General features: G+C 40.7%; 2 protein-coding genes across 3 annotated transcripts in view; one reads left to right on the forward strand and one right to left on the reverse strand.

Moving 5' to 3' along the window:
* Txlng (taxilin gamma) overlaps positions 1 to 4,377 on the forward strand; it is a 55,282-nt gene extending 50,905 nt beyond the window's left edge. For both annotated transcript variants that reach the window (XM_036174230.1, XM_036174231.1), the window contains exons 9-10: positions 548 to 643; positions 1,385 to 4,377. In XM_036174230.1, the coding sequence (XP_036030123.1) occupies positions 548 to 643; positions 1,385 to 1,723 (435 nt within the window). In that variant the 3' untranslated portion in view covers positions 1,724 to 4,377. The remainder of the gene's footprint in view (positions 1 to 547; positions 644 to 1,384) is intronic.
* Positions 4,378 to 4,532: 155 nt separating this feature from the next.
* Positions 4,533 to 23,047, reverse strand: Rbbp7 (RB binding protein 7, chromatin remodeling factor). The gene is made up of 12 exons (XM_036174232.1): positions 22,717 to 23,047; positions 21,680 to 21,824; positions 14,634 to 14,779; positions 14,027 to 14,200; positions 12,540 to 12,655; positions 11,554 to 11,714; positions 10,813 to 10,939; positions 10,605 to 10,682; positions 9,464 to 9,540; positions 7,643 to 7,700; positions 5,752 to 5,862; positions 4,533 to 4,993 (listed from the first exon to the last, which is right to left on the reverse strand). Exons 1-12 carry the CDS (start codon positions 22,730 to 22,732, stop codon positions 4,925 to 4,927), a joined length of 1,278 nt encoding a protein of 425 aa, XP_036030125.1. The 5' UTR covers positions 22,733 to 23,047; the 3' UTR covers positions 4,533 to 4,924.
* Positions 23,048 to 25,247: the final 2,200 nt, after the last annotated feature.

Genomic DNA, 25,247 nt, shown 5'->3' on the forward strand with positions numbered 1-25,247 from the left:
ATACTGAGACCACTCCCCCATTATGCACACATAACACAGAAAGTGTTTCCTTGATTGTTTGGGGTCTACTTTATTATCTTTAGCAAAATTCAAGGTATAGGTTGTGAAGATAACTAAAACATAACTTTAATTTCTCAAGAAGTATTAAATTTCACTTTAGTTTTCAAATGATTAGAGCTTATTGTAGCATATCAATTTTTAGTCTTTGAAGACAAGAGAGCTGACAGCTCAGTGAGACAAATGCAGTGACAGAGAAGGGAACAACATTAAAGCTTTTTTTGTGATAAGACAGCTGATAGAATAAGAAATGGAATTTAGGGCCTGGAGAGATGGCTCAGCAGTTAAGCTTACTTGTTCTTGCAGAGGACTGAAGTTCAATTCCCAGCATCCACCCGGTGGCTCACAGCCATCCATGACTCCAGTTCCAGGGGATCTGATGCCTTCTTTTCACCTCCTGAGAGCACTGGGCACATGTTGTGCACATACATACATGCAGTCTTTATATATTCACATATATAAAGAAAATTTAACTTATTTTTTTCCACAGATGACAAAGAAAATTAAAAAACTGGAAAAAGAGACAATGATATGGCGCACCAAATGGGAAAACAATAATAAAGCACTCCTGCAGATGGCTGAAGAGGTAAGATGTTTCCTGAGATAGGATATATCATTAGTTATGCATAGAATATGATAGTTACTGAATAGACTGATGCCTTTCCTGGTGGATGGATAGTGATAAGAGGGTCCTGAATGAAGGATCAAGCATTTTATTGCCAGTTAATTCAAGCATCTTCTGATATGTTTTTTCAAACTTGAATCTATATTCCTCCTATAACATCTTCACAAATTTGAGAGGATTGTACAATATTGGAGCACACATGTATAAGAATCTTATTCTGCCAGGCAGTGATGGCACCTGCCTTTAATCCCAGCACTTGGGAGAGAGATTCAGGTGGATCTCTATGAGTTCAAGGACAGCCTGGACTAGACAGAGAAATCCTGTCATTAAAAACTAAACAAAAAACTTTTAAATAAGCTTAGTTTTGCAAGTCTTTAACAACTACCTTCAATTTCACTAACTTAATGTTAACATGAAACTTTTATCAAGTTCAGGGGATTTTATCTATTTTTTAAGAATGGAATTTTAAAACCTTATGTTAAACAGCATTCCTATACTTAAGATGCATAGCCAGTCAAGGTATGCTAACTTGTTAGGTTTCTGAAGAAACTAAGCATGTATAATAAATAGACAATACCAACAGATAGTTTCCAATTTGGTTCAGCTCAGTTATTTTGTTTACAAACAATACCTGATTTGTATTTAATGAGGTTATCGAACTGTCGACTGGTTTTGTTTTTCATTTGAAAAAAAATACAACAGAAAACTGTCCGTGATAAAGAGTACAAGGCCTTTCAAATAAAACTGGAACGGTTAGAGAAGCTGTGCAGGGCTCTTCAGACAGAGAGAAATGAGCTCAACGAGAAGGTGGAAGTCCTGAAAGAGCAGGTTTCTATCAAAGCAGCAGATGGGGACTTGGTGTCACCTGCGATGCAGCCCTGTGCTGCCCTGGATTCCTTCAAGGAGACGAACACTTCAAGAAGAGCCCTGGGAATGCACCTGGAGTCTAGGGCCAAAGCCAAGTCAGTGAGTGAGAGAAGAAGTGGCGCACAAAAGCCCTCATCTTCAGGTTCTGCGAAAGGCATTGAGTCAGTTGACTAGGATGAAATGTGATCACTGTATTGAGAGATATATTTTGTGTATAAATTCCTCTGTTAGTAGTAATTATTGGTTTTGTGGTGAAATTTTTCTTACTTTTTCTACCATATCTGTATTTTCTTAGAACTACTGGACTTATGTGGTACAGGAGGCTGCTTAGCAGTTTGAAATAGTTTTAATCTATAAATTTCCTTCAACTATGTTGCACATCTGCCTCATTTTCCCCACTTTGTTGGCGTGCATGTCTTCATTGCTTTGTCCTTTCTGCTCCTTGCACCTAATTTTCCTAATTAAAATATCATTCAAGACAGGGCCATTTGAGGAACTATGTTCTCAGGATAGTTCCTTGATGTGACAACAATTTAGATTAAAACATCTTGGCCCATTAATGCATTAATGTTAGTCAAAGGAAAATACCAAGATGATTACCTTTGCTTAATAGCCTATTTAAATAAAGGGGGATGGGGGATAGGTCAGAAACAAGCTTAGCATTTTCCATTCAAATTAGCTTTTCTTGATTTACTTGAGAAATTGGGATGACAACATAACCTTAAAGTTCTGGCAGAACATATATAAATGTTACTTGTGAACAAAATAGGATGAACAGGCTTAATGTTTCTGCAACTAAAAATAAGTCATACTGTGCTGGGTTTGGGATAGAATGTACCACATGTGAAATGAATCTGGACTACCCGATAATCACTGTAGTGGATGGATGGTGGTGGTTTATGTACATACTCTAAGAAAAAGCTGATTATTCTTTGAAAACTGCTCTTCCTTGCAGTACTTTGTGAGTTTTGAACAAGAATAAATTCATATGAAGCTTATATTAGGCAAAAGCTTTTTTTCACCCCCTACATTTTGGCTATATGAAAATTGGTTGTTCATTTGTTCTAAGACTCTCACCAGGGGCTGTGGATGTAGCTTAGTGGTAAGCACTTGCCTATCATAAGAGGCCCTGGGTTTACAAGTTCCATCAGCAAAGAACGTCAGTTATTTTGTTTCCTGAAAGAGAATTTAAATTACGAATCAGCACTAACTGAAACATTTAATTTCCAAAGTAAGAACACTGGAAACAGCATTTTTTCTATCTTGGGAAGACTTGGCAGATTGTTTACATAGTCAAAACCTCTAACTTATGCTTTCTGGTCCATTTCTCCTTTCTTTGATGCTGTCACTTAAAACAAGACAAAACAAACCAGTATTAACGTTTCTACACTTTGAATTGGGGAATTTCAAAACTAAGCAAAACATGTCTTATTCTTTTTGTTTCCTCAGTGTTGAATGTGGCTCAGCCATGCAAAATACTAGAAGGTCTTTATTGTCTTGGTATAATTTGCATGGAAATGCTTTATAAACCACATTCTATTGAGCAAAACTATCAGACTAAATTGCTTACTGGACTGAATAAACTCCATTTCTCTTTGCTACAAGTTTTATTTGTAAACTCCTGTCACATTCATGGTCTGAACTGGGTTCAAAGAACTGAAAATTGTCCAAAAGATAGAAAACAGTCCCTAGAGTAGAGTATTCTATCTTTCTAAACTTTCACCATTGCTCATGTTAATCAAGGGTCAGACAGTGGAGGAAAAGAAATTTTTAAAGTAGATTGTAATCTTATTACTGTCAAAGTGTGTCAGAAACAAAAACAATACCTTCCAATAGCCTCTTATAAATACTCTCCCACCTTCAGCTACTAGAAAATACTGGATCATTTCCCATGAAGGTATATCAGAAATATAATCTACTTTGAAATTATTACTAATGATCACATTTCATAAGTCTGCTTGATACACAGCTCTTAACATTTTATTAAGCCATGTGTGTAGCCTGCCACATTTTTTTGTGGTGCTTGTCCTGTGTGGAAGACTGTAAATCTTGGACCTGTTGCATATTTTCAAGGGCTTCATAAAGCAATGTGATTAACAGTCCTGGCCTGCTGCTTTTGGCTTACATGCATTTTTAGCTAGATGTTTGGAGGATAGGGATTCTGTCTGGGATACATTCAGAATCTTTCCTCCCATTACCCTGTGAATACAAATGGGACCTCAGAGAAGGATACCCTCCCCTAAAGTGATCACCTCACCAGCCCAGTGTTGTGGCTTTGTAGCACGCCCTGTATCTACCATATTCTAGAACACTGTAATGCTACTAGGCTGGCCCAGAAAAGGTTCAAATGTTGAATTCACTTACTGCATTTGGTGCACTACCATGCGATCTTGATGTATATTTATAGTGGCAGTAGACCCCAAAATGTAGCGAAAACTTGGGTCTTGGGTATCAGGCCATTCATCCTCAGACTTGTAGAAGTACATTTCCTGGTCTTGAGACCAGTATTTTTTAGTTATGTATGCAACTGCCTTTATTACACACCTGGTTATCACAATTCAATTCTCAGGTGTTGCAGAAAAATCTACCTCTTTCAGACTGTAGATGGAAATAACTGTGAAAAAAATGATGCAGATATCTTCTAGTTTGTGCTAAACACACTGCTTTATTTTTACAGCCCACGTCTTTCATGAGGATATGAATTGTTAAGAGGCAGTCTTGTTTTGCTTTTCAAAGACATTTTGTAGAGATTTTTCACTAACGTGAATCTGATTTTATCTACTCGATTCTGTATAGATACATATTAAGTAAATGTATGATGAATTTAACAGCTTCTGTGTATTATTTGGTTGCCAGTGTGGCCTTAATTGCGTACACATCCGAAGGAACAATTTTACCTATTTTTAACCGGAGAAAGGAGATATGTATGGGAGCATGCACACACATCCACCCCTTCCCCAGCTTCTAAAAGAACAAAACAAACTTTATTTTAAAACTTTATTTCTGCAAAGCCAATCAAGAAGTGTTGGAAGGAAAAAGTGTGTAAAAGTTATCCTTGCATATTTGGGAACTTCAGCAAGCACTTAAAAGTTTGAGAAAATGAGGACTTAAAACAGTTGAATCAAAGGCAATACCCAGCAACGTGTATTTTAAAACAATAATGATGTCCTTTCTTAAGCAACATTCCTTTTTTCCCCTAATAGCTACAATATGATACAGTACGCAACAGCTCACTTGAAAGTGCTAGAATCAGAGGGTAAAGAACGCCATAAGCCATCCCACTTACATTTCCTACTATACAATGCTTTTTTGGCGCTTGATAAATCAAGCATTCATGTAGCAATACATTCAACAGAAACACCTCATACTTTGGGTTTAAGATCCTTGTCCCTCCAGTTCCGATGTCGTGACATCCGACTCTTCGTCATTGTAAATATTTTCAGCCTAGAGATAACCAAATAAATTCACAGGTAAAAACAGAATTTATAACTTTTAAATAAAATTTATACATTTTAAAACTTACTGTCAAATTTGTTTCAGTGGCTAGTACCCTTTAAATTATTTGTCAGTGTGGAATTCCTTAGACATACCTAGTCACCCATGCACTATTTAGTCACTGTTCAGAAAAGGCATCGTCTGAAAACATTTTAAGCATCACTAGAGGGAGCAATGGTTAACTCAGAACCTTAGAAATGTCAATTATTTAGTGTTCCTTGTTAGAGAATTCAGCATCTTTAAACACCTTAACATTTTCCTCCCATATCTTTGTGTGATAGCATTGATACCAGATACCAGAACAATGTCAAGACACCAGCTGACAGTACAATGACAAATGTAAAGCAGATGTTGTGCATTTGTTTATATGAATGTGTGGATAAAATGGTATTAAAATGGTAAAAGTTAGAGATATTTTAATTATTACTATTGTGTATACATGTGTGGAGGTCAGAAAACAACTTTGTGGAGTTGGTTCTCTCCTTCCACTTCTACATGGGTTTCAGGCACTGATCTTATTAGGTCATATGGTTTGTGAAGCAAGTGCTTTTTACCTGCTGAGCCATTTTGCAGGCTTGGAAAAGTTTCTTTAAACTGTTCCCATCCTATAAGTTTAAAGTCACCTAAATAATGAAATATTTCTATTACATCCTATCACCTGGGAAACGGTTTTTACAAGAGTTATTAAAAAAAATATTTCAACTCACCATCTGCCATATCTGCATGATATTATCTTCAGACACTGAGCAAATGACCCAAGGTTCATTGGGGTTCCAACTGAAGTCTGAAATCTTGGCAGTATGTCCTCCATGAATGAACTTAATGAAAAACAAAAGACTTGGTTTCATATCCTTTCCTATACTAAAACTTCCAAGACTTTAAAATAGTTTCTAAAACAGTCTTCTTAGGCTGACCCACAATTTAGAGGTAGTGTGACATGAGCTCTGTAATTTATTCTCAACCCCAATATTCCGAAATCTTTCGAACTTTCAGAAAAAGGACTAGAATACTACAATGAACATCTGTATACTCTACCTAGACTCACCAAATACTATTTTGCTAATGTGTTCTGTCCACACATTCAAATGGCTCAAGGAAGTTAATTCATATCTTACATAGTAGGTGGGACATTTCATTCCCACCTGTTCTCTGGCCTCTGCACATAAGAACATTTTTCTGGAACCATGCCACCACTTCCAAACTGAGAACAATGAATAGTAACCAAGCATTTCCAACATGTCTGATAATCTCCTGGTTCTTCTCTAGCCCTTTCACATTAGGCATCCTTCTCTTCCTTCATATTCCCAAGGCATAATATAGAGACTTGGGCTTAAAAAAACAATACTGAGACTTTTAAGATCTAGACTACAGCATAGGCCAATGACCTTTCCCCAAGAACTGCCAAAGGAAGATATCTTATTTTCTCTAAGAGACTACCTCATAAGAAGGCACTGTGGGAGTTGGGGATTTAGCTCAGTAGTAGAGCGCTTGCCTAGTGAGCTTAAGGCCCTGGGTTCGATCCTCAGCTCGAAAGAAAGAGAGAAAGAAAGAGAAAGAAAAAGAAGGCACTGTGCCATGCCAGGTGGTGATGGTGTACATCTTTAATCTCAGCACTCCGGAGGCAGAGGTAGGTGGGTCTACGTGACTTTGAGGCCTACAGAGCAAGTTCCAGGACAGCCAGAGCTACACAGATAAACCATGTCATGAAAAAACACAACAAAAAAGGCCACTGTGCTTAATATACTTCATATCAGAACTTGATTCAAAAAGTTTGACTTCAGTTTGACAATGAGTTAGTTCTCTGCCAATTAAGTTATATTCAATCTAAATAAAAAGTCCGAATCATTTAAATAAAATGCCCCAATCACCTTATCATTTAAAAGAACATGAAATATAATCTCAGCACTTGAGACCGAGGCCTGGGCTAGAGATAATCTCCAAAAAAAAGAAAAAAGGGAAAAGCAACTTCCCCATTACATGAAATGGTATGGTAAACAGCTTTACAAATGAATAATCTCATGGTCCCCCACCCACACCCCCAAACGGGCTCTTGCTCTGTAGGCCAGGTCCAAACCTCTGACCTCCCCTTTAGCTTTTACCTGTTGAACTACCTCTCTAGCTACTAATTTACTACTCTTAAATAGAGTACTATTTAACTTCAAGCTTTCTTTAAATACAGCAAAATCATGATAGATTTTAAAAAGTATTTATGTGTATGTACACGCGAGTGCAGTGCCCATGGAAGCCAAATGTGTTGGATCCCTCTGGAACTGGAGTTAAGATTGTGAGCTACCTGGCATGCGCACTAGACTGAACTCTGGTCATGTCAATAGTAGTAGGTATTTTTAACTGCTGAGCTATCTCTAGCCCCTAAGTAGCTTCTCTTAGGGACTATAAAATTACTGCAAATACATAATATATTAACCTTCTGGGGCTCTATTTCCTATTTTTGATAAATGTCAGAACCTAATCACAATAACCTCCTGGACTTTCTTTTTTAAATCCCTGGCAAGCAAAACTTTGAAGCTCTGACCCATTCCTGAGATAGGCTAATGAGAAATAATCCAATGTGCCTATGATATTTAATCTAATGCATACCAGGAGTTCTGGAGGCCCATCTTCTGCATCTTCTGCTGATTGTTCTTCTCCAATTTTACTATTAAGAAAGAGCATAAAGCCTTCATTACCAAAGTTTTCCATGAAGTTTTATCTTAAAATACATACATTTATTATAAAAGTATTTCTCTATGAGAATCACTTAGGACAGTGGTTCTTAACCAAGGAGTTGGGTGACCTTGTCAGAGAGGTCGCCTAATACTGTCCAAAAACAGGTATTTACGAATTGGAACAGTAGCGAAACTAGTTACGAACTAGCAATAAAAATAATTTTATGCCAGGCAGTGGTGGTGGTGCACGCCTTTAATCCCAGCACTCGGGAGTCAGAGCCAGGTGGATCTCTGTGAGTTCGAGGCCAGTCTGGTCTACAGAGCAAGATCCAGGACAGGCTCCAAAGCTACAGAGAAACCTTGTCTTGAAAAAAAAAAAAAAACAAAAAAAATAGTAATAATCTTATGGTTGCAGGTCACCATATCATGAGGAACTATATTAAAGGGTCACAGCATTAGGAAGGTTGAGAAACATTGCTTTAGAATCACTGCTTTAGGAGCTTTTATTTTTCTATATTGTATTATGTCATAATAAACATTAGCTCAAAATTCCTTCAAAATTTTAACTGTGGTTTTAATAGATCAGAACTAAGTACAAAACACATACAAAAGTATACGTGAACTAATGTGCAGCCTCTATACGCTTTAGGCCTTTTGCATTACAGTACATCATATCTAAAGATATAGCAGCTTTTAGCTATGCAATATATAACCCAAGGAATGTCATGTCATAAGGATTGGGGGGGGAGGGTAGGCTTGAGCCCAGGGCCCCTCACATGGTAGGCAAAAGTATTTTATTGAGTTAGCCCCTCCCTCAGCCCCTCCCTCCCTACCTGACTACCCCAGAGAAATTAAGTTTTCTTTGTCAGTTTGAGACAAGGTCAGATTATGTAGCCCTAGCTGGCTTTGAACTTGGCCTTTGACCTGTGATCATATCACTTGGAAGAAGGCAGGATTATCAGGAATTTGATGCCAGTCTGAGCTACACAAGACCCCCCACACACACACACACAAAACAAAAAAACCCCAAACCAAATCCAATAGTTCTGTGCTTATATACTATGTGATTCCAATGAGACATAAAGCCAATATTTTAATGCTTGTGGTGCTAGAGACTGAACTCACTTGCATATGCTAGCTGTATCGCTGACCTACATCACCCATAGGCGTTTTAATTAGCAAAATGAGTTTCATACTTGAGCAACAACAAAACTCAAGGTTGGAGAGGAGGCTAAGTAGTTAAGAGCACTTGCTGCTCAAGCTGAACAGGGGTTTACTTCCCAGTACCTACATAATGGTAATTTACAACTATCCATAATTCCGGTTCCAGCAGACCAGATGCTGTTTTCTACTATCTGTGGCATCTGGCATGCATGTGTTGCACACACACACACACACAGGCAAAATACTCATACAAAACTCATAAGCAATTTCTGGTTTTTTGGCTTTTTCAACACAGGGTTTCTCTGTGTAGCAGCTCTGGCTGTCCTAGAACTCTGTAGATCAGGCTGGCCTCGAACTCACTTGAGTTGGCCTCTTGAGTGCTGGGATTAAAAGTGTGCCACCACCACGCCCAGCATGAGCAATTTCTTATTTGTTCATTTTCTTTTATATTACAGAACAAAAATTCTTAGACAGTTAAAAATTTATTGAAGTTGGATTAGCAAACTGCTTTCCTGGTTCATGAGCTCTATTATGTAACCTGTCAGATTAGCACATCAGTATAGTACCTCATCACCAGATCTTAAATTACCTTAAATCCCACACATTCAGGCGGCGATCAGTACCACTTGAAGCCAGAATAGTTTCATTATGTGGAGACCAGTGGACCTAGCAATAGATTATTTTGAAAATTTATTTAAAGAGTTCTCTGTTCCTTGATTTGTAGCTATCATTCTAAACCGTATTTCCCCACCTCACACTATGTGTCCATTTCTTAGCCCAAAGATCTCACTATCCAAGCTTTCAAGTAACCCCTAACCAACCACCTTGATGGTACTGAACCCAGTGCTTTATGCTTGTTCTACCAAGTCCTTAAGTATCTCTTAAAAGGCCCAGCCTCCGCCTCATCCTCCACCCAGGAAAGTCAAATTTCTTTAGTACTGAAGAACCCAGGTAGACCCTAGAAACCTTTTTAGACTCATAACCATCCATGAAACTTTTAAAACTATTCAGTCTATCCTAACCTATAATCTCTATTCTAAAACCATGTATGAGACCTTTTTACTAGTGGATCCAACATAGTGGCACTCTTAACTGAAGAATCTTTGAAAACCCGATTTCAAACTGTTTTGGAAGAATGTTTCTACTTCTGGACTGGGGGCTTCTCAAAAACAATGGCAGCAACAAAAATTCACCATCCTGATAGTCTGACATAGTAAAACCAAGAAAAATTTTGAAAAGAAATTAATGTCCAACACCCCACCACCAAATAAAAGAAAAAACTTGCCAGGTGGTGGTGGTGGTGGTGGTGGCGGCGGCGGCGGCGGCGGCGGCGGCGGCGGCGGCGGCGCACACCTTTAATCCCAGCACTCAAGAAGCAGAGGCACATGGATCTCTGAGTTTGAGGCCAGCCTGGTCTACAGAGTGAGTTCCAGGACAGCCAGGACAGTGAAACCCTATCTCAGGGAAAAAACTAAAAACATTCCCCCCTTTCATAAAGTCACTAAAACATGACATAAAAACATCAGAAAACTGGGCTGGCAAGACAGCTTAATGAATAAAGTGCTTACCAAAAAACAAAAACAAAACAAAACAAAAACCATGGAAAATTTGAGTTGAGCCACTAGATCCCATAGTAGGAGAAAACTGAATCTCTCTGACCTCCCTCCACATGCATATACCCATACAAATGCACACAATTATAAATAAAAATTTTAAGAACTGTCATATACCTGAAAAATTTCATCCTTATGCGATTCAAAGGTATGGAGTTTTAGTTTTAGATTGCGCAGGTCCCATAAAGCTACAGTCTATAGAGAAGAAACCAAATGAAAATGATTTCTATACTTTATGTATGACCTTTAAAATTCCTATTAAAGTACAACAGGGCTTAGTAAACACTAAGGGGAAAATTAAAAAAAAAAAACAAAACCATGAAACCTTATCTGCAGAGCCAGTTGCTAGAATGAACTCGCTGTAGGGATTGAATGAGAGGCAGTTGACCTCAGCAGTGTGTGCATCCACCAAATGGCTTGGCTTAGAAGTAGTATTGGATCTGGTGTCCCATCTGAAACACAAAAGGACAAGACAAGGCATACAATACAGCACCACCTACCACTCCCAAACACTTGGCTCAAGAGAGGCTATTCCTTTCTGCACAAGCTATGATGTGCTTACCCATTCACAAATACACAATCCACACACAGCTGGCAATTTAGGTTTCTGACTACTAAATGACATGTTTTAAACCTCCAGAAAACAACTGGGGCTATTATTTCTAGGTCCTTTTTATTGGATCTCTAATCTTAATTACCTACCATTTTAGGTATATACAAAATAAGACTACAGAATAATGTAATAATTTTTACCTATATTTAGCCTTGTTAAATTTCAGTATATTGTTCTCCTTTTGCTCAGTAGTACAATAGTTCCTTATGAAACATGAGGTATTCAATGATTTTAATGCACTTTGATGGCTACACCCTGATAGAAACAATCTCTTCCTTCCTGGTCTCTCTAATCAGTTACTCTGGATCTCAAATTTATAATTTATCACCATTCAACCTATTTCTCATTTTTAAACCACAACATAGCTTTCAAGAAATAGGACTCAATCAGTCTACCAATCACTGATGGTCACCCAGATCACCCACAAAGGTTCCACTGAACCTTCCATCTTACATCATAAGTTTCTGATCATCAGCAACAGATCCAAACAAGGACTCATGGAGAAGATGCCAGGCCACATCCTCTACAACAGCTGAGTGGCCAGTAAAGATTGCTTTAGCATCCACAATTTTGCCTTCCTTTGGTCCTGCATTTATATCCCACAGGCAGACAGTCTGAGAGGAAGAAAAAAAAAAAAAAAGAACTAAAGCTATGAAAATGCCAGATTTAAAAGTTAACCTCTTATTCAGGGACATATTTATCTCCCTAAAACCAAATAGACAATTACTACTGTGGTTTATTGTCAACCAGAACTAAATAGTAAGATCCTAACTGTTGAAGACAACATATCCTAAGGTTATAGGACAGAGAAATCTAGCTGGAACTGAGCCAGCTTTCACTACTTTCTCGCTGGTCCTCCTGGTACCAGAAGGATAGAAAAGTCATTAACAATCTTATTCAGCTCTGAATTCTGTATCCCAAGGCAAGCTGTACACACTGGTGCAATAGTGGCCAAGACTGTTACAGAAGTAACTGATCACGTTATATGTATGTGAGAGGCCCATTCAATGGAAGGGAAATATTGTACTGTAAACCTATGTGTTAGCTACAGCTGTTAGCAAAAGAAAAGCAAGGAGTAACTGTTTAACATCTATGGAATTTCATTTTGGAACACCTAATGATAATAGTCTAAAATTAGTAACAATTTTGAACAAAGTAAAATCTGTTGAGTTTTACACTTAAATAATAAATGAAAAAATGAATCTGCCAGTCTTCTTTTAAACAATCTTCAAAAGAGCTCTGTGATATCCTAAGTCTCTAATAGAGTAGTCTGCAGTCATTGTCTTAAAACTTAGGAAAATGTTAACACAACAATCTATGGCATCATCTTAGAAAATTTTCCATCTCTACAGAGATTCTTTAGCTTAGATCTATCTATGACACTTTCACTCTTAATATAAGATACAGTAGATTAAGAAAAAAAAAAACACAGTTCTTACATGGTCATCAGATGCGCTCAGGAGATGTCCACTCAAATTAGAATTCCAGGAAAGACCATAGCCTTCCTTTTGATGGCCTCTTAATCTAAGATCGGGATTACATTCTCCACTTGGATCTAAGGAAAAAAAGAAACACATTAACCACTAAGTTATCCGTTTCTCAGACTCCTTCACTGAGTGAGCCATAACAGCAATTCTACAAAAACAAAGGCTTGCCAGGTGGTGGTGGCGCATGCCTTTAATCCCAGCACTTGGGAGGCAGAGGCAGGCGGATCTCTGAGTTTGAGACCAGCCTAGGCTACCAAATGAGTTCTAGGAAAGGCACAAAGCTACACAGAGAAACCCTGTCTCAAAAAACAAAAACAAACAAACAAAACAAAACAAAAACCGAACAATGGCTTTATCTAGCCTACAACTATTCTGCCTGGTTTTGGAAAACACCATCATCTCACCCCAAGGCAATTTTTATAACTATATCTAATATAGCAGCAGGTCTGGCCACTAACTTGCATATGCCTAGGGTAGCCTGAAATCATGAATGACCCTTGGCCAACCTCTCAGAATGTGACATGCTCAGAGCAGTGAAGGCATGCTGTAGCAATTTGTTGTAGAACTGTTTACCAAGGATTCATCTAACTTCAGTGTTGAAGCTATTGGTTTTTATTACCATTAATGTACATGGAGTCTGTGACCAGATTTCCATTAGAAACTCCAGATCCTGGGACTCAAACAGGCTTCTCTGTACAGTCACTTAGCACATATTCCTGTGGTTTTCTGATATAGAAAAGATATGTCCTGTTTGACCCCAGGAAGGAAGTACTCAAAAGCCTGTGTTTGTTCCCTCTGGAGACTTGTCTACTGCTTACCTACCTGAATGATGTCTTTTTTCTTCTGCTTTTGCTCTGGATCCTTTGCTGTAACCTGCAATTGGGTTCCTCTGGCTAATTACCCAACTTGAAAGTGGTTATGGGATTCTCCAATTTATAAACCTTTAAATATTACACAGTATACTACATTTTTTAAAACTTATTCTGCGTATAGGTATTTGCCCCGAGGCCAAAATGTATTGGATCTCCTAGACTAGTGTTACAGAGGACTGTGAGCTGCCATGTGGGTGCTGGGAATCAACCCCAGATCCTCTGGAAGAGCAGCTAGAGGTCTAACTGCTGCTAAGCTATCTACTCAGCCTCCACAGCATAGGATTTTAAATGATTTTTAAAATATTTCTCGGGCTGGAGAGATGCCTCAGAGGTTAAAAGCACTAACTGCAATTCCAGGTCCTGAGTTCAATTCCCAGCAACCACATGGTGACTCACAACCATCTGTAATGGGATCTGGTGCCCTCTTCTGGCCTGCAGGGACACATGCTGTATACCTAATAAATAAATAAATCTTTTAAAAAAATAAAATAAAATAAAGTATTATCTTCTCATATAAAAAGGATATTCATTTAAGTAATGGCCTGGCTTTATTTTATTATTACATACCTGGTTTAGCAGGATGTTTTGTATAGTCAAAAACCAACACATCAGAGGATGGTGTTTTTGTGGCAATGATGTGAGGATTCTGTGGCATATAACGAGCACGGTTTACTTCTCCTTCATGATTAATTTTAATTTCACATTCAATTTTTCCTGTTACAGAACCAAAGCCACCAAATTCTAAAGTGAGGAGACATAAACAAAACATACACACTCAGGATTAAAACTCACAAGTCATTTAACTCCATCACCCAACAGATTTTACCCTGACAGAATAGAACACAAACTGAGGAGAAAAAGAAAATCTCTAAAATACAGGCCACACGCCATATGAAAATTTATTCTCAAAGCTCATTTGCATTATATCAATATCTACTTCATAAGTTAATAAAGTTCTATCTTGGATATAAAAAATTTTTTCTGCCAATGAACCTATAATCCTAAATTTTCAATACTGTCAATGTTATTGTGAAAACCTCACATATATGTTAGGTCAATAGTTCTTAAAGTTACATTGCTAAGCCAAAAGCTAAGAGTATAAAATTTGAATATACATGCTTTGAAGGAGAAATATTTCCTTTGACATCAATACTGGAATATGTAGTATACCCACCTCCCTTGTCAGTCTCACAATGGGAAGCATCAAACTGTGCATCATCATTAGGAATATGGACTCGAGCAACCACCAGATGATTCTGCTCATCAGATGTATGAGTGCCCAGCACTAGCCAATGCAGGGCATAATCCTTTCCTTCTGGTCTGTTTAGGAGAAAAACACGTCACACCAACCCTATACGAATTTTTCAATTACTAACAAACACAGTCAGTCTACTTCCCTCAAAACATATTAAAATTTCTCTAGCAAATATATACTGAGTACCAACTACAAACCTGCTTCCCATCTAGTTACCAACTTTATTATCCCCATACTTTCAAATATATGAAAACATTCTATATGAAGAGGGTTTGGTTTTTCTTCCTCCTGAAGTTTTCTTCCTTGGCCTCAATTATCATGAATGTTACCTTTCCTAGAGCAGCACTCTGAAGACAGTAATAGATCGACTCACCAAACACACCAACATCTACATAGCAGTCCACCACTAATCCTATATATACTCCAACTTCCTACTAAAATTATACCTTCAGCCCCCTAGACACATTTTAATGTATCTGACATCTAATATGTTAGATGTTTCTGATTTTCCAGTATGAGGCAATGAGGTAGAATGGAACGAGTCAAGTGTTAAATCAGGAAAAATGGGTTTATATCCTGGTTCAAACTAAAACTAGCTATATGCAACTATTTAAAACACAACTTCCCTCTGGTCTCATTTTCACCTAAAAAATAGATTAAGTACAAATGGCATGATATATATAAAACCATTTATTTGTGTTTATGATGCCTATGCAATGGACATTTTCAATGGAACTGTTTGTTACTTTGTCCTATGGAAACTCACCTTGAAGCTGAAAAATTTGCCAGTGCCTCTTGGCACCTTAATCCAAACAGTGAATTTTGTATTGCTACATATCAATAATGCTTTCCCATTTGTCTTTTATAGTATAGTAATTTTCAACTGTGTTCCATGGTCCCACAAAGAACTAGTGCTCTAGCCCTAACACCAGACAAGTTAGGTCCTACTTAACTGTTCCTAAATTTCACTTATATAAAGGTATCAGTGACTTTTAGTAACAAAAAAGGTTTAGAGGTTATTTAGTAATAAGTTAAAAAATTGAGTTCTGTCAAGTTAGTTTGGCTTATGGCAAAAAAAAAAAACCATACAAAACTCATGAAGATAATAGGTAGCCATACCTAAGCGATAGTAACTTTTAGGGGTATTAGTTGATGCATGCAGTTAAGCCAAAAATACGATATAACTTGGGGCAGGAACAGGCATGCACACTTATTTTTACTCAGCAAAAATAACTTAGATAATTTAGGCTCTAGCTAGGTGTCCTACATCTACAATCTCAAGTATTCATGCTGCTGAGGCAGCAAAATCACAAGTTAAGGCCTATAGGACCATGCAATTAGTTCAAGACCAGTGTGCACAACTAAGCAGAGACCCTAGCTCAAAACAAAGAGTGTTGGGGAAATAGTTGGTGGTACAGCATTCGACTCCCATGCATGAACCCTGGGTTCAATCTCTAGTGCTGGGGGGAGGAGGCCCTAAAATAATGTACTTTAGGAGGACTTGGGACACTTTACAGGGATGTGACTTAAAAAACAAAAGTAATCTTAAATAGATCTCATAAGAGACTTGTTATGGAGAAGAAAATGACTGTTTTAGTGGGGTTAAGGAAGAAAAGGAAGACCAGTAAGTATAATAAAAGCAGGTAGATAAACAGTTTAGTTTATCATAGGACCTTTTTAAGAAAGACCTTTCTAAGAAGCTAAACTGGGGGAAATCTTAAAATTTTCTCTTGAATCAAATTCAAATATTCCAGTTTCACACAACTTGATTACATAGGGATTATTTCCTCTTTACTAAAAATCGTTTTATCTCCATTATTAAAAACACAAGCTGGGTGGTGGGGCAGTGGTGGCGCACGCCTTTAATCCCAGCACTCACTCGGGAGGCAGAGCCAGGAGGATCTCTGAGTTCCAGGCCAGCCTGGTCTACAGAGCGAGATCCAGGAAAGACGCAAAGCTATACAGAGAAACCCCATCTCGAAAAACCAAAAAACTCCCAGGAACTAAAAGGTAGAGGTTATCCATGGCTACATAGTGAATTTGAGGTCAGTAGGTCTCAAAAAAACAACAACAACAACAACAAAGCCAGGTCTTGTTATCCTACTCAGAAGCCAAGGCAGGAGGATTCCAGTTCAAGGCTACCCCCCAGCCACAGAGACTTTATTTCAAAATGAAAACATGTATTTTTTTAAGTTTATGGATAATGCTTAGCGGTAGAGTGCTTGACTAGTAATCATGAGGCCCAGAATTCAATCTTCAAAATAAAAACAAAAAAAAATGGATAATGTACTTCTACATTATATAAAGATGGGCAAGAAAGGGGATTGAGATTTAGCTCAGTGGTAGAGTGCTTGCCTAGCAAGCACAAGACTCTGGGTTCAATCCTCAAAAAAAAAGATGGGCAAGAAATTGAAAACAAGAGCTGGAGAGATGGCTCAGAGGTTAAAAGCACTAACTGCTCTTCCAGGGGTCCTGAGTTCAATTCCCAGCACCCACATGGTGGCTGACAACCATCTGTAATGAGATCTGGTGCCCTCTTCTGGTATTCAAGCATACATGCAAGCAGAACACTATGTATTATAAATAAATCTTTTAAAAAAAAAAAAAGAAATTGAAGACAGCTGCCTCTGCTAGGGGAGGGGGAATTAGGATATGACGTGGAAGGGGACTTACTTTTCACACTATATACTTATGTAATGATTGTTACCTAAGAAATTTTTTAGTAAAGAACAAAAATATAATTCAGTGGTAAAGTGCTGCCTTGAATGGTGATGGATTCATAAAGACTTTTTAAAAACACAATCAGTTATTTGGGCAAGTCCAAGTAATTATTACAAAGCATGTTAAATATAGGCAGAAAAATACCAGGAGGTAGAGTAGGGTCTTGTTACTCAAAGACAGGCATTTTGTAAAAATCAGCCAACATTTCTACCACTGTATATGGTGATAAAGTACCAGTCACTTCATACCCTCAAAATGAAACCCCACAAAGCACCACACAGCAGTACTCAATATTCAATAATTCATATGCTTTGCATTTTCTTATAACCTACAACTATCTCAATTGAAAATACAGTGTAGGGCTGGAGAGATGTCTCAGCAGTTAAGAGTACTGACTGCTCTTCCAGAGGTCCTGAGTTCAATTCCCAGCACCCACATGGTGGCTCACAACCATCTGAAATGAGATCTGGTGCCCTCTTCTGGCCTGTAGGTATACATGCAAGCAGAAAATTGTATACATAATAAATAAATCTTTAAAAAGAAAAAATAACAGAGATTAAAAAATACACTGTAAATTTTTTTTAGGCTACATATAGATTAGGGTCTCATCCGGGAGAAAACTCATTAAGTACATGCAAATAAAACTCTTCCAAATGCAGATTCTGGTCCCAAACACTTCATAAGGGATATTCAGCCTTATTATTTTTAAAAACTATTTAAAACACATCATAGGTAACATTAAAAATAGTTTTTAGCTGGGCAGTGGTGGCGCACGCCTATAATCCCAGCACTCAGGAGGCAGAGGCAGGTGGATCTCTAAGTTTTAGGCCAATCAGAGCTACATAGTGAGACCATGTATAAAGAAAAAATGCTTTCATTAAAGTCCAAATAAAGAGGTATTTCAACCCTTAAAATTATTTCTGAACAGCTAGGCTGTACTGGCTCCAGCCTTTAATTCCAGCACTAGGGAGGCAGAGGCAGGTAGATCTCTGAGTTCGAGGCCAGCCTGGTTTACAAAGTAAGTTCCAGAACAGCCAGGGTAGTTACACAGAGAAACCTTGTCTGGGGAAAAAAAATGTCTGAACAAGCCAGGCATGGTGGTGCACTTTTAATCCAGAACTCTGGAAGCAGAGGCAGGGGTATAACAGTTCTAGGCTAGTCTATCTCCACAGTGAGTTCTAGGCCAACCAGGGATACATATGAGGTAGGAGAATCAACATCAGTCATCACTTAACTTTTTTTTTACTCTACACAAGACAACATACAAGACCATATTGAATTCCCCTAAATGTAGTAGTAAGTTGGTACTACTAACATTTTCAGTTATCTGTAGATGAGACTTAACTAAGGGAGACTGAATCTAAACAACCTACCTTAGCACACAAAGGTAGCAGAGGCAAGATTCAAACCCAGGTATGTGACCTTTAAGTCCTCATTCTTTTCTATTATGCTGTAGTTAAGTTTAAAAGGTTTAAAAAGAACTATAAACTGTTAAAATTTTTAAGTCCTGAATAACAGGAAGACAAAAAAAAAAAAAAGACAAGTGCAACAAAATTCCAAAAGAACCTGAATACTTCTGTGTATAGGTTCATGGCTTGTTTTTAATTTAATGTTTCAAGATTTATTTTATTTTAAGAATATGGGGGGTTGGGGATTTAGCTCAGTGGTAGAGCACTTGCCTAGCAAGCACAAGGCCCTAGGTTCGGTCCTCAGCTCTGGCCAAAAAAAAAAAAAAAGAATATGGATATTTTGACTGCATTTATGTCTGGTTATCACATGCATGACTCAGGCCTCTGCTTAAGTCAGAAAAGGGCATCAGGTGCCCTGGAACCTGAATTACAGAAGGTTATGAGACACCAGGTGGGTGCTGGGAATCATCCAGATATTCTTTAAGAATAGCCAGTGCTCTTAACCACTGAGCCATCTCTCTGGCCCTTTGGGTTTTTGTTTGTTTCTTTTTTTTGTTTTTTGTTTTTTTTTTTCGAGACAGGGTTTCTCTGTGTAGCTTTGTGCCTTTCCTGGAACTCACTTGGTAGCCCAGGCTGGCCTCAAACTCACAGAGATCTGTCTGCCTCTGCCTCCCGAGTGCTGGGATTAAAGGAGTGCACCACCACTGACCGGCTTTAAATTTTCTTTTCTTTTTTCCAGAGCTGAAGACTGAACCCAGGGCCTTAGGCTTGCTAGGCAAGCGCTCTACCACTGAGCTCAATCCCCAACCCCCCCCCCCCCCCCCCCCACCCCCGCCCAAGAGTCTTACAATGTACCTCAGGCAGGCCTATAACTTGGAATTACAGCCATGTGCCACCACACCCAGCTCAATCTTTTTATTTATTGTGTATGCAACTGTGTGCATGTGAAAATCAGAGTACAATGTGCAAAAGTCAATTCTTTCTACCATGTGGGTTCTGGAGACTGAATGTGGTCCTCAGTCTTGGAGGCAAGTACCTTTTACCATGCTGAGCCAGCTTGCCAGTCTACAGTCTATTTTAGAATCTGCTCAAAAACAGATCAGCCACAGAGCACATGCCTACCATGCTAAGGCCCTGGGTTTGGCTCATCCACAGTGCTGAAAAAAAAAATGCTTATAAACTCCCATTATTTAGCCATTGAAGCCTCTTCTCACATCTGTACATTTAGATTTTTAAAATAAACACTTAGTATTAAATAAAAAGCCTTGCCAAAAAAAAAAAAAAAATCACAGATTTTCAGATTGTAAGTCCCCATCTGTTAAGTTGATGTTCATGTATGGAATCTAGCCATTACAAGTAACTTTACTTAAAAAAGGCTTCCAGCCAGGCGGTGGTGGCATAGGTGGTGGCATACGCCTGTAATCCCAGCACTCGGGAGGCAGAGGCAGGCGGATCTCTGTGAGTTCGAGGCCAGCCTGGTCTACAAAGCGAGCTCCAGGAAAGGCGCAAAACTACACAGAGATGGGGCTGGAGAGATGGCTCAAAGGTTAAGAGCACTGGCTGTTCTTCCAGAGGTCCTGAGTTCAATTCCCAGCAACCACATGGTGGCTCACAACCACCTGTAATGAGATCTAGTGCCCTCTTCTGGCCTGCAAGCCTACATGCAGGCAGAACATTGTATACATAATAAGTAAATAAATCTTTTAAAAAAAAATTACAGAGAAACCCTGTCTCGAGAAACAAAAACAAATAATAATAATATTTAAAAGATAGATAAATAAGTAAATTTTTAAAAAGGCTTCCTTTTGAAACTGGTCACAAAATCTTCCTTGTGCCGGGCGGTGGTGGCACACACCTTTTATCCCAGCACCCGGGAGGCAGAGGCAGGCGGATCTATGCGAGTTCGAGGCCAGCCTGGGCTACCAAGTGAGTTCCAGGAAAGGAGCAAAGCTACACAGAAAAATCCTTTCTTGAAAAACCAAAAAAAAAAAAAAAAAAATCATCCTTGTATATTAGTTTTACTTAATCCTAATTATAGACTCACAACACAAAAATTCAATATACTTTTAAGGTATGTGGCCATATTCCTATTGGAAAAGGTGCATGCCTGTATAAGAAAGGCGGTGCCTTGATTCTGGAGCCAACCGGTTTGGGTTGGTTGAGCCCTGGTTTGAAAGCCAGGCAATCACCAGTAGTGTGCGCCTGAGTATAGTGCTTGTCAGCCCTTTTCCTCGTTGGTAAATCTAGAATGATAAAATGTACCTCTATCAAAGTTCTGTCCTCGCTCAGTAAATATCATCAATAATGCCAGAGAAATTTTACAAATATTTCAGACAAGGACTTAAAAAGAATTTCATCCTAAATTCCATACTGAAAACAAAGAACATCTTTTCTTTAGTCAACTATTGCTAGTAACTTAATATATATTTACTTTAAGCATCATATAAACGGTTCAGTTACAAAAATCCATCAAGTCACAATAGCTTTTGTTATGTATGTAATTTTTCCTATCAGGTATGAAAATAATATATTGGTCCGGAGTCCAGAGAGGCTATCCTAATACAGCCCATGGAATGCCATAATACTCAGCACTTCCTATAAAAACATCATTGGTCTCACAATAGATTCTTCTCTCCCCTCAATACCACACTTCTACGCCAGAAATCATCTCAGAAATCTTAAGTTTTGAACATAAAAACCACTTGCTACCTCACCCACGGACTAACCAATTACACATTTATGTTCTGTGTGTAAAATACAAAAAAAAAAAAAGACATAGAAAATTCTAAACAGCACTTAAATCTACGCAAAATAAAAGTTGCCAGAAACCCTTACTTAGTCACTTCAGGAAGCCACTGAACGGTAAGACTGGGCCACTGAAGAGCATGGGTCATAACCAGGTCATACAGAAACGGTGTATTCTTCTTCCAGATTTTATATTCTTCGTTGATGACACGCTCCTCCACAGTATCTTCAAACACTGAAATTTGGAGAAAGCCCACAATTAAGTGGCTGAGAAGGATCGAAGTCAAACTATGGATACGGATACTGGAGGTCACCTCGAAATGGCCACACCTTACCTATTCTTTCCTTTTACCTATTATGTGCGCACGAACTGCTCTTCCAGAAAGTGAATATTGAATATTAACACCAGGAAGCTTTTTCACCCGACCCCCCTTTCAAGATTAGTATTTCCTGTGTTTAACAAATTGGGTCATTAATTGCACTAACATCGAGATTTTTAGCTTTTTATAGCTGTTCCCACCTGTTCTAAGATGACCCGTATTGTAAAAGGGCGCCACAACCCACTTGCATAGACAAATCCACGTGTAGCCGAACCCCACAGGCCTGCTTCCTCCATCCCCGCTTCAGAGTAGGCCCCAGCTCCCACCACGCCAGCATCGGCAGCCATAGTCCGGCGGGCTCCAGCACCTCCCCACCCCCTCTCCCAACACGGACAAGGGCCGCGACCCCAAGACGGACGGACAGCGAACATGCGCACGGAAGAATCCGCGGCGCTTGCTTCACCGCGGCGACCGCCTGCGCCCCCGAGCCAAGGGCGCGGGAGGGAGCTAGGCCGCGAAGGGGGGGGGATGGGGTGGGGTAGGGTGGGGGAGGGGGCCTACCCCTCGGCCCCGCGCCCAGCTCCGGAAGTGCTCGCAGCCCTCGGCAAGCAGGCCCCGTCCCGCGCAGGCCCCCTCCAGGCGCGCGCCGAGCCTCGCGTCCAGCCCCGCCCCCTGCTCCCCACGCCAATTCGCGCCTTTCGCTGGCGCGTGCCGCGGCCTCGCGCGCCCGCAGCCCCCCACAGCCCCCCGCCGCCCCCGGCAGCCCCCCGTAGCCCCGGCGCGCGGCGCCCCACAGGGCCTCCTTACTCTCTTTACTCGCCATCTTGCGTCGGGTCGTTCGCCTCCCTTTGCCTCCTCGGACTTCTCTCGTTTAGCCAAGAGCAGCCTGAACGCAGGCGCTCCTGCCTTACCCAAGCACGTCACGCACTCCTAGCTCGGGTAGCCTGAGCTTGGTCTGGCTGCCTGGGTGCTCCCCCCCCAGACGCCGCGTCCTTCTCTCCTGCCTCCTCCCCGCTTGCGGGTACCGAGGTCTGAGCCGCTCTCCTCTCTCTCCAAACTTGGAACGAGACTTTTCAACCCGCGCCTTTCAGCCCGCCCAGGCAGCTGAGCGCAGGCGCATCCGCCCTGGGAAACCGGAGAGGCGGTGGAGAGGCGGGCCTGGGAGCCAACGGCTCCACTACCTTAACCAATCGTGTGCGGCGGGCGGGCTTTACGCGTATTTCGGAGGCGGGCTCCTCATGAGTGGGTGGGACGTTCCGCGGCAGGAAGTTAGCGAGGCGCAGGCGCGAGGCGTCGCTCGGCGCTCCCAAGGCTGGCCGCGGGGGCGGATGGGGCCGCGCGGGGGTGGGGCGGATGGGAGCGCGGTGTGCAGGCTGCGCGGGGGCTGCGAGCCTCAGGGCCAAGAAGCCCTGGGGCCCGCGGGGCGTGGTTGCTAGAAGCAGCAGCAGCGGCGGGGGTGCGAGGGGGGCAGGGAAGCTGCAGCCGCCTTAGCAAAGCAAAATCTCAGAGCTAGCGAGGAAAATGGTTTCCTATTCTCGAGAGATTACAGTGTCCTCCAAGTCTCCCAGATAAGCACGGACATGCAGTTTTGTACACCCCTCAAAGGCTCTCCTCTAACCATTTCAAGGGCCCGGTCGGGCCACGGCGACGTTTGTCATAAACGAAAGGGACCTTTAGGAGAGACTGTGGTCGTTTTTCTGCCTTAAGCGGGGCCGGCCTTTTAAGCTAAATATAAAGCCTGAGATGGCACAGGCCCCCAGTTCACCCATGGCCTAAAGCTGACTTAAATTACTTTTTGTTTGCTCGCCTATTTGCGTCCTTAACGTACTGGTTTGTTGGCTTCGTGCTGCAAGCGATTTTGTGCCTGCCCGGGCTTTACTATTTCAGTTCCTGCCTAGGCCCCTGCTGAGTCATTCTTGTCACCTGAAGGGGTCCCATCTTGACCCCGCTGCTGGCTTGCTGAACCGGAGAGAGCTGGGCTGGGCTAATCTAGGCCTGCATACCTGAGTTCTGCTATGCTGTGCAGCTTTACAGCCCTAAGAGTGTGGGACGGCGGCGGGGGGGGGGGAGGGCATTGCAGAGAAAGAGAGCCACATGATCCAACGGGAGCTGGAGAGGAGAAAATGAGGGCCAGAGCAGAGGGGCCCAGGCGCCTACGCTGAAAGGGAACCGCAGTCTACATCTAGACTCAGAGGCTCTCCTTGCAAAAACACCCCCGGAACATTTGTTCCCTTGATAGCTTTCCAAGTGCCTTCATGCTTAAACGCAGCCATGCGGATGCCGCGGTGATGCCCTCTTTTCTGATCGGGAAACAAACTCAGACGTTACTCTAGTATGTGGCAGAAAAACAGTCATATTCCCTTATATAGAAATTTACTGCCTGGGTCTCTGTTTTCCCATGTGGTACAATTCATTATTATAACGCCCTCCCTCCATGTCAGCTCCAAGAATCTTGTTGGTGACTAACGCTGAGGGGGTGGCGAGAGGGGGTGGGTTAGAAGGGTGTTGTAGCATGGGTCCTCTGTGTTCTAGAACACTGGTGGTCAAACATTTTCTTTAAAGGGGGCCAGGCACTCTTCCGTGTTGTAGCAATAGCCATAGAAAATATGGACAAACCTGGCTATCTTCCAGTAAAACTATAGGCACTGAAATTTGAACGTAGTGTACTTTTCACGGGTCACAAAACATTCTCTCTCTCTCTTTTTTTTTTTTTTTTTCAAACGCTTGGAAATGGGGAAAAAATCATTTTCAGTTTGGGGCCGTACAAAAGTCGGTGGTGGGTGAGATTTCGTTAAAGGACTGCAGTTTGTTCACCTCATTCTAAACTAATTCTGCCCTACAGCTCTGCTTCAATGGGAACTTCATGTGCTCAGAAAGAGAAGACTTGGGAGGTGATTTCCCTGTCTCTCTTTCATATAGTTTGCTCATTCCGATAGGTGGTTATGATTTCCAAAACAAACGTTTAAAGGACTGAAAGAGCCTGTAATCCCAGCGCAGGGAAGCTGGAGGGAGAGGGATCATTATTTAAAAGGCAGCCTGGAATGCCTAGGAATCTTGTCTCAAAACTCACAACAAAATCTTCCCAGACAATATGAAACATGAATTTAGTTTAAAATGTGTGTGTGCGCGCACTCACACACACACACACACACACACACACACACACACACACACACACACACACACAAGACAAGTGCTGGGGAGCTGACCCAGGGCCTTGCACGTGGCAGGCAAGTGTTCTATACCTGAGCTTCCCAGCTAACTAAATTCCTTATACTGTTTATCTTTCCTTCAAGACATGAGAAGGACGCGTGGAACAGATATTTTTGGAATTCTGC

This window comes from Onychomys torridus, chromosome X (genome assembly GCF_903995425.1).
Source record: "Onychomys torridus chromosome X, mOncTor1.1, whole genome shotgun sequence".
Classification (NCBI taxonomy): domain Eukaryota; kingdom Metazoa; phylum Chordata; class Mammalia; order Rodentia; family Cricetidae; genus Onychomys; species Onychomys torridus.

Bases quoted from the DNA above. Each gene is read 5' to 3' on its own strand.
- Rbbp7 (XM_036174232.1), bottom strand. The intron at 9,541-10,604 runs GTATATGACAGT...ATCTATTGCTAG, and splicing joins ATAAGGATGAAATTTTTCAG to GTCCACTGGTCTCCACATAA. The intron at 7,701-9,463 runs GTAATTTAAGAT...CTTTCTTAATAG, and splicing joins CTGAATGTGTGGGATTTAAG to TAAAATTGGAGAAGAACAAT.